The sequence below is a fragment of the Anoplopoma fimbria genome, chromosome 19 (genome assembly GCF_027596085.1).
Source record: "Anoplopoma fimbria isolate UVic2021 breed Golden Eagle Sablefish chromosome 19, Afim_UVic_2022, whole genome shotgun sequence".
In the NCBI taxonomy this organism is placed as follows: Eukaryota; Metazoa; Chordata; class Actinopteri; order Perciformes; family Anoplopomatidae; genus Anoplopoma; species Anoplopoma fimbria.
In genome coordinates this window covers 20,752,931-20,762,544 of record NC_072467.1, presented here as the reverse complement: position 1 = coordinate 20,762,544, position 9,614 = coordinate 20,752,931, and the positions used below count along the sequence as shown (strand labels likewise).

The window sequence follows — 9,614 nt, the reverse complement described above, 5'->3', positions numbered from 1 at the left end:
AGCAATTGCATATTCTTAAAACTTATTCTTATATTCTTAGCCAACTTATTCATATATTCTTAACCAGTAATAGAATAGTTGAGGTTTCTACATATATTTTACCACAGAACAGCACTGATATTGCTTTCAGCTATTTGTTGGGTAAAACCTGCTCTGCATAGCAAATCTTTTATATCAACTAACGGTCCATCAAATATTTATATCCAATTGGTTTGGGGACTGCTGACACTGAGAGGTGAATAAAAAGCAAGAAAAAAATAAAATCTCCATCCTGATGCAACCTTTAATCCAATATGGAGTCTTAAAAGCATTTACTTAAAGCAATTGTAAAAATGAACTGCGCTATGGTAACTTCACCTGTTTCCAAGGCAATCTGATCTATTTTGAGAACAGCAGTAATACCTCTGTGTTAGAGAGGTAACTCAATTTCAAAAGAAATCCTCGAAAGCAGACGGAACACTAGTTTGTAACATTGACATTGTCTCAGTTTTTTTTAATTTATCCAAGACATTTTAGGCCTCAATAATAGTCTAATTGACCTGATAAGATGGCCTTGTCATGTTGTGTTGTGTCGTTATAATGCAGGCAAGCCATGACAAGCAGTGTCTGCTCATCAGGCAGCCTGAGTAGGAACACATTCTTTCCTCCCCAGTGGACTTGTGTAGTTTAATTGGGTAAGTTGTGGCTCTGAATTAGATAAGGCAATTCACTGCTGACTTTGTTTGCTGGCTCGGCTAAGTCTGGCCTATAAAAAGCTGACCAAGAAAACACACCATCAGAAGAAAGTCGAGAAGAAATATTACATTGAAAAAGCTTGTGACTGGGACAGTTTGTTATATAAGTACATGAAATGACAAGTCAATTATTGTATACTTTCTATTTGTATAAAATTAGAAGTTCTTTTGTGGCCAAAATGTACCTACGTTCTGCGCTAGTATGCTATTATTCTACAATGCTAATGAACTCACAGATGATGCGAGCATGTTTATGTTTATCAGGTATAATGGTTACCATGTTCACCATCTTTATTTAGCATGTTCTTACTGCTGATGATGGTGGCAATGTCTTTAGTTCTTCAGGCATTTAGTCAGAAACCAAAGTAAAGACATGTGAAAAAATTGACCTGATGATGGCTCTAGATGAAACATTGAAGGATCAACAAAGTTATTAGAATTCATCCTAAGGGGGGGGGGGGGGGGGGGGACATGAATGTGTGTTTCAAATGTCATGTCAACCCATCCAATATAGAGGATTTAATTTACGAGTAAATAGTATCTTGTGAGAGGTTGCTGTGGAAACCATAATTATCTTTTCTGTGTCCAGCACAACAAAACCTAAAAACACAGAGGAGAGATTCCTGTTTGGAGGCTTTGCCAGGGCCGGAGCATGAGTCCCTTAAAAGATTTACAAAAAGATTTACAAAAAAGAATTTAAAGAATCTTGATTCTCTTGACATCAGGATAACACCACTGACTGAATGTGAAACTTGTTTAGACTTGTGGAAACTGCCAATGCAATTCATCCTAGCGTGAACCTCGGGGTTTGTTTACAAGACTGTTCAAGGAGGTTTTTTTAACTTCACTCTCAGTGATTGTCAAGAGCTCGAACAAGAGAGCCGTTTGTGTGTGTGTGTGTGTGTGTGTGTGTGTAGCCTGAATAAAGGTCCTCTGTTCAGCACACAAACATCATTTTTTTTACACGATGTCACACACAGGCTGATATATTGATGACACTTAAATGTATTTCATTCCCCCCCCACACACACCTTTATATATAAAAAGAAAGCTCCCTATTGGTTGATTCTCACCCCATCCTCCGCCCACTTTCCCCCGGTTTCCCGGGCAACCATTTCAGGGTGGAGGAAAAGAGCAAATCATGTGAGTGCATAGCATCTTTCTCTCCCCTCTCTCTCTCTCATCCTCTCTCCTAGTGTGTGTGTGTGTGTGTGTGTGTGTGTGTGTGTGTGTGTGTGTGTGTGTGTGTGTGTGTGTGTGTGTGTGTGTGTGTGTGTGTGTGTGTGTGTGTGTGTATATATAAAAGCCCCTCTCTCCATGCTTTCACTTCACTCTCAGCTCTCCACTGCTTTGCTGAGAAGATAGATGCAAGACTGAACAGAAGGGTTGAGGGGAAACAACCAAAGGAGTGTTACAGTGGAAGACATTTCTTTGACCTTCTTCCTCACTTTCTCCCCACTTCTCCCAACGTGCTTTGAGTCTCCCTTTTTTTCCCCCTCCTCACCCTTCTTCATCTTCTTAAACGTCTCCGTTCTGCTTGGACGGTGGCTGCATTGATGCAAAATGGGTTGTGGCAATTCCTCAGCCACCAACACCTCAGGAGACGGTGAGTGTTTTCTTAAGGAATATGTGTTTGTGCATCTATATGTGTGCATGTGATCATGGGTGAAAGTATGAGGGAGAGCGTTGTCAATGTATCTGCAACAAGGGGAGAGGGGGTTTTGAATGTAAATGAAGTGTGTCTGGGTTACCCTTGCATTTTAGTGCATGTCCTCAGATGTGTCCATGTGTGTGTTTGTGTGTGTGTGTGTACTATCTGTGTGTGTCTCTCAGTGTCTTGATTTCATTCATATCTAGAGAGCTCGGCCGTATATCATCCAGTATGTTTGTGCCTCAGAAATTATTCATTTTTACCCCACAGTGTTGTGCGTGCAGTGGTCTCCTAAAGCTTTGGGTGGTGGGTTTATCATGAGGAGTCGCCAATATTCTAGTATAAGACACCAGAGTAGTAGCTTAAGGAATGTACCGCTTTGGTATCAATAATGACGCTGATATTGTAACAATACAAAGTTAACGTCGACATTGAAAGAAAAGCCAGTCCTTCGTGGTTCAGTTTTTTTAAGCTTGTTTTTGTTTTACTTTCTCTGTCTGTTTGCACTGGTTTCCGTGTGTAAACCAGGCAGATTCGGTGACATACACCGACCTTTGATCAATGGGTTTGTTTCATTCATAAAGCCTGGAGGACACATTCGAGCAGAGAGGAACATATATCCTGCTTCCTTGTGGCTTGTCCTCATATAACACATCTCTCTCAGTTGATTTATCCTGATTCAATGCAATGCCTGTTTTGAATTATACTACACAAATTCAAACAGTCCAAATCAAATTGAGGTTATAATTAGATTGAAGTACCTGCTGGATAACCTCACTACCGCTGCCCATTAAAGCATTGTTGTCTGTGTTTGTGCTTGCAGGTACCTAATCAGTGCTTGCCAGGCATGTTAACAGAGCCACAGAGAGCTACTGGGAAATGATTTCTGGTGTTGTCTTTTCTTAGAATTTGATCTATTTTGAGGTTACATTATCTGTTAACAGCATCTAGGTGTCTGAATATGTTGTGAGTGTGTCTTGTTTGTCTGTGAAAACCAGCAGCTGCGTTCAATTCGGTGCAGCAGGTCAATTTTTCTGTTGCTTCTTAGAGGTCAACGTTCAGCACAAGGTCAAGGACGTGTGACATCCTGTCACTTTGACAAATGTGGATTAATGGTTGCACTTATTAGTCCATGCCAGCTGTCACACGGCCAGAGTCAAAGGACACTGTTTCTCAACACTATTATGTTATGTATAATTATGATTGTACAACCCTACTGCTCCTGTTGCATATTATTTTAACCCAGAATGTATCATTGTGACACTACACATTTGAGTTGAATGTTTAAGTGTTTATTTGGTTACAATATATTTATCCCACCGTCATAGCATCTATAACCAGTAAACAAACATTTAATAATGACTTACAGCACACTATAATGTAGATGTAAGCAGACACAAATGTCTATTAATGTATTTGTTTTAACAACTATAACTATAAAAAAAGATTAAACATAAAATACTGTATTTCTTCACAGTAGAAGTTATAATAGTTCTCAAATACTGCACATTATGAAACACTTAATGTAAATTCTTTACATTAAAACCAATTGTCCTAATATGTCCATTACATTCTTCTAAATGCTAAAGAGTAGGATTCTTAGCTTGCATGCGATCAAGAGTCACACAAGACTCTTTCAATTTCAAGCTAATCAAACTCAAATTACTGCATCAGTGCACTCTATGTCACATTGCTCATCCCTAGTCTTATGCACCCAGATGTGCACCCTTGGATATGAATGAGCTTTTGTCAGGCTACTGAATAGGCCCCTGTGTCATGTCAGCAGACTCAAAGATTTACTCTTTGAGTCTGCTGACTAAAGCTCTCCACTCCTTTTACAAGATTAAAATATTCGATGTCTTTATGTATAATGTAGTTCTCCAGTTTTCTGCCCTTACATCTTATTCGTGTAGTGTTCTTTTTGAAGGTACATTTCTACACTAATACAATGGAAAATGGTATAAAAAAACATTTGAAGGGCAGAATTGCTTTAAGTCAAGTGTAGTGCACTGCCTGTGTTTCAGCAAAGAATGATCTGTTGTTTGACCTTAAAAGAGTCCAACAGCATTGGGATGAGCACAATGAGTGTTACTTGGAGGGCATTTTACACTGTATGCCTTATATCATCATAAAAAACGTACTGCGGTTGAAATCAAAATCAATTAGCTGTTAAGAATTTGTAGTAGCCAATTTAAACATAATTTCTAGGGGACAGGCTTGCACATATTGTAATCAAAGCTTGTATAGATATTGAGTTATTTTAAACGTAGTATTTACGCAAGGTACATGACAAAACACGAAATACAATCATTTTTGGTTGATTTAGCTTTAACAAATACAGGTGGTCTACTGTAGATCTCCACCCTCTAAAGCCTCACACGTCTTTTGTCTCTATTTCCCTGATAAGGACCAGGCGGAGATCCATGGAAATTTCCCAGGTGGTCTCATGGAGAACTCTCCAAAGCGGCCAGCTGGGGGTCCACACTTTCACTTCTCTCACTCTGAGCAATTAAAAAAGTGTTACTAATGTCATCTTAAGTGTTCGCGGTTAAACTAATTCATTACTGTGACATGTTCTGATAAAATGAGGAAGGAGCTGTTTTATAAGTCGTGGTATGAAGTGTGATGTATTATATATAGCTGTCTATGTTTATATTTAAGTGTCTATGGTATATATTCCCATGGCCGTTGAATGATGGCCTTTGTTAGTGAGGTGACTCACCTCTTTCAATACCTTTCACAACAAAGATGAATTAAATCTGCTCTTTTCACCTTTTAGGTCCTGCAGATGTCTCCAAAGATGTGTAAGTACATCAGTCATTTTCTAACTTATTTTAGTATTTATGAAGCTCATCATCTGTGGCCTTTGTACATTCAGATTACACTTTACACCTTGATATACCTGCCCAAGTTGTATTCATTATGCAAGTATTTCTGTCCACACTGATATTACACCGATGTTATACAAATATACATTTTATGGTAAAAGTGCAACTGCAAGAAAAAAAGAAAGAAAATCTATAAATAAAATACAAATTCAAAACACAGGGTTGGAAACTGTGAGAAACACTTTCACACTGATTAACAAGTATTTCAATACACAAGCAAAACCATCAGTGATAGTTGTGCGCAGCAATACAAAATACATATAGTTTAAAATGCTGATTTGTTCATTTCTTTTGTCTTTTGCTTTACGTGTGATATTGAATGATAGTTATTTTCTTCATGGCCTACAAATACTTACTGTATGTTGGCAGAATGACGACTTCTAGCGATCTATAGTTTGATAGATGCGGTAAAAAATGTCAAAAACTAAAAAGAGATAAAACTAAAAGAAATCAATAGATATTTGACCCTTAAACCTGGTACCCACTGGTTCTTGTCTAACCATTTTTTTGTTGAAAAATGACTTTCTTTTGAAGTGTCATGTGTAGGACAGATTGTCTTTTGCCATCAACAGTTAGCATCTTTTAAAGCTTTGGGAGGGGCAGACTTTCCAAAGCATTTCCTGTAATCAGTGAGTATGTGTGTGTGTGTGTGTGTGTGTGTGTGTGTGTGTGTGTGTGTGTGTGTGTGTGTGTGTGTGTGTGTGTGTGTGTGTGTGTGTGTGTGTGTGTGTGTGTGTGTGTGTTTGCTCCTTGATAACCATCTGAACAGTCAGCACAGGACTCCTGAGAGCTGACAGTAGCACACCACTGACTCACTGAAGCTAATCAGAGCTCCTAGGACAAAAAAATCACACACAGGCGCACACACACACACACACACACACACACACACACACACACACACACACACACACACACACACACAACACACACACACACACACACACACACACACACACACACACACACACACACACACACACACACACACAGGGGAACACCAGATTAAGCGCATGATACACCCCAAAAGTGATCTTGATGTCATTATATTGCTCACTGCTGGAAAAGTAACACACAGTAAATTGGGTGGTGCAGCTAGATGTCAGTCCAGACATACAACAACAACAACAACAACAACAACAACAGAACACCCTTAAACACGGAGGTCATTGGAAAACTGGTTGTTCAGAAGCCTGGTTCCAGACCTGAAACAATAATTTGCAATTCAGCCTGATCATCGGTTGTTCGGAACTCCCACATGGGAATTTGCAGAATTCCCCAAAGGGCTCATGCAGCATATCTCTAATGTTCTGCAACTGAGCAAATGCACTTCCACTGTCCAGTTCTTACTGCTCCTCATCAGTGTGTACATTACATTACATTGATTGTTTGTTTGCTGTTGAGTCTGTATGTCCTCTGCGCTCCCATAAGAGCTGACCTGACCAGTGCTTCTCTCAATCAGGACAGAAGATCCCTTACCAGACGATGAGAAAAGAATGTAAGTTGCTTATTTCCTTAAAATTGCTGTCAAATTACTTACATTTTAGTTTTTAAGGTGCTGGTTGGTGCATTTTAATATAATCACATCAATTCACAGTGCTGTGTAACAAAGTTCTATCCTTTTCTTTTGTAGTATACAGATTATGGAACATGAATATTAATATTTGCTGCTGCTAAATGACTGTAATGTAATGTAATATGCCTTTTTAATAGAGGGCATTTTGACAAGCACTGGAATAAATACTAAGATAAATGATGGCTGTGTTCCATTTAACACTTATTTCTAATCACTGAATGTCAAAACGTTTGATAAAAAGATGCAAAAATTTCAGGTGCACCTAATTATCTTTTTGAATGCATCACAACATCACACAAAGCTTAAGCAGATGTGATCTCTTCCATGAACAGTTAGAAAGCTAATGCACTGCTCAAAGGAGTAACTGTAGTCAATCGAGAACCACCACAACATAATTCAATCACTGATTTGTCTTTGTAATTGTTACATTCCTCTCCTCTCTTCAACTCTCAGGAACTATGGTGGCGTTTATGTAGGTATACCAGCAGACCTGACCACTGTGGCTACCAGTCAGTCCAAGTCCTCATGTAAAGGTAAACGTCTGTTACACAGCATTCATGCATTTCACATTCTGGATAATTGAAGAGCATCTTGTGGTGAAGCAGCTAACGGCGTAGAGAGAAATAATCCCAAGTGGCTGAGCTGCCACCCCATGAAACCATGTGCCTGCCTGCCTTCAGCATCTTTGGTTTAATTTGACCTTTACTGATAGTGAATCTTAATAACAAGCATTCCCTTTAGTTCACTCATAGCCATGAAGATGAATGTGGTTCACAACATTTGTTTCGACCACAAGCACAATAAAGGATATTTTATTTCCCTAATGTATGTTTCCTTCAGGCTGTTCTCATACACTGTTTATAACGCACAATAATCTGTACCACCCATCTAATCAATTCGTATATAATCCATGCAATCGTAAAGCACTTATATGTCATGTAACTTCCGTAGATAAGTAACGCCACATTGATTTATGTATTTCATAACTTCCGTACCTAAAGGAGCAGTGTGTTGGATTAATTGTCATTTAGCGATGAGGTTGCAGATTGCAACAAACTGAATACCCTTAACTCCCTACGCTGGCCTCTCTTTGGTTTGTCCATTCAGGGCTACTGTAGAAACATGAGTGTGCAACATGGCGAACTCTGGGAAGAGGACCCGCTCCCTATGTAGACTTGAAGGGCTAATTCTTGTAGCAATACAATTTTACACTAATAAAAACATAGTTTTGAATATTATATTTCTGGTAATAGATCCCCCTTATCCTACACACTGGACCTTTATGTAACGCCATTTTCTTAGTTATTTCAAACCAAACAACAATCTTTTTCTGAACATACCAAGTAGTTTTGTTGCCTAAACATGGCAGGAGTTTGCACAGACACACTGAATGCTCATGTTGCTGGACATTTGTATGAAAAAAAAAAAAACGCACAAAAAATAACAAAATAACTCTTACAAATAAATGATACAATCATTGTTTGAGGATACGTTGTGTTTTTTAATCAACATCAGTCTAACTATTCCAACTAGGGACCACAACAGCCTTATTCGTTCTCTCATTCTAATACAATGTACAATGGTTTTGACTTTATTCACCAGCGTTTATAAAACCGCCTCTCTGACAGAGCTATGGAACGAGTATAAAAACCTACCTTGCTGTTGTATTTTGCAGTCCTGAAGGATTTCCTCCTGTGTCTTTCCTCCCATGTTTGTCCTTGTGCTCATCAAGGTCAAACATGATAATGAATTGATTAGTTTTTTGTATCCTCTGGCACAAGTACTGGCTCTTTTTTCACCACTTAGGTCTCACAGTTCCAACTGCTCGAATGAGTGCGTGGGTGTTTTTTACAGCACTCTCTTGACATTGAGAAGGAAAAAACAAGAACAAGACATTTTTCAAATAATTGTCCTATAAATATCCTGGCACTGATTCTGTTTACCCCACTCTTGCAGATTAGCAGCTGCTGAAGAGAAGACAACACAGGTACTTTAATAAAACAAGGCTACTGGTTCAGCTATTCACGTCTCCTGCTCTTCTGTATTTCGTCTGTGAAAGTACAAAAGCCTCACGGGAGAGCCAATGACTCTGTTCTTTGTCTCAACAGGATCCTGCATATTAATTCACCTAGAGACACTCACATTACAGGCAGAGAGCATGTAAGAGCTCTTATTCTGGCACAGCACACACTGAATAAAGTCGCTTTAACGCTGTCAGTGAGCAGGGAGTCGACAGCTTGCCGGGAATCTGAGGATGCTTCTTCATGGAGTCAGGGGTGGCACAGTGATGCAGGGACGCACAGCAGAGGTCTGCTTACAGCATCCATCATCAACCTTCACTTTGCTGAAAAAAAAGTGATCGGAGCGGACAAGCGCCCACACTGGGAGTGGCTGTGGGAGGCGGCAGTGGGCACTGTGATAGCCATCTTGGCTTCTTGGTGACTCCACTGGAACTTTCTCTTTCTTTCTCAGGAGGAGATGGGGGGGGGGACAGCCAACTAACTGACTAACTGTCTGGGGGACACAAACATTCCCAATAGCCCTCTGCAATAATAATCACTGCTCAGTTATTTCTATTCGAAGCCATCAATGATTCATTGTGTGGAGGAGACAGAGTCAGAGTTTAGCCGAAAATGGCAAACACATAATGCGTCACAAAACATCAAGGCGTTACTGAAAACAGAAATGATTTCAACCAGGGACCTGCTGCAACAGAAGAGACGGAAATGACACTGATTTAAATGATGGGTCTGAATGCTAATAAC

General features: G+C 39.4%; 1 protein-coding gene across 1 annotated transcript; it reads left to right on the top strand.

Moving 5' to 3' along the window:
• The first annotated feature begins 2,224 nt into the window (after positions 1–2,224).
• On the top strand, positions 2,225–9,210 carry LOC129108862 (overexpressed in colon carcinoma 1 protein homolog). Its single transcript, XM_054620786.1, has 6 exons — positions 2,225–2,340; positions 5,165–5,189; positions 6,736–6,771; positions 7,303–7,382; positions 8,806–8,836; positions 8,958–9,210. The coding sequence occupies exons 1-5, from the start codon at positions 2,298–2,300 to the stop codon at positions 8,808–8,810; spliced, it is 189 nt and encodes a 62-aa protein (XP_054476761.1). The 5' UTR covers positions 2,225–2,297; the 3' UTR covers positions 8,811–8,836; positions 8,958–9,210.
• Positions 9,211–9,614: the final 404 nt, after the last annotated feature.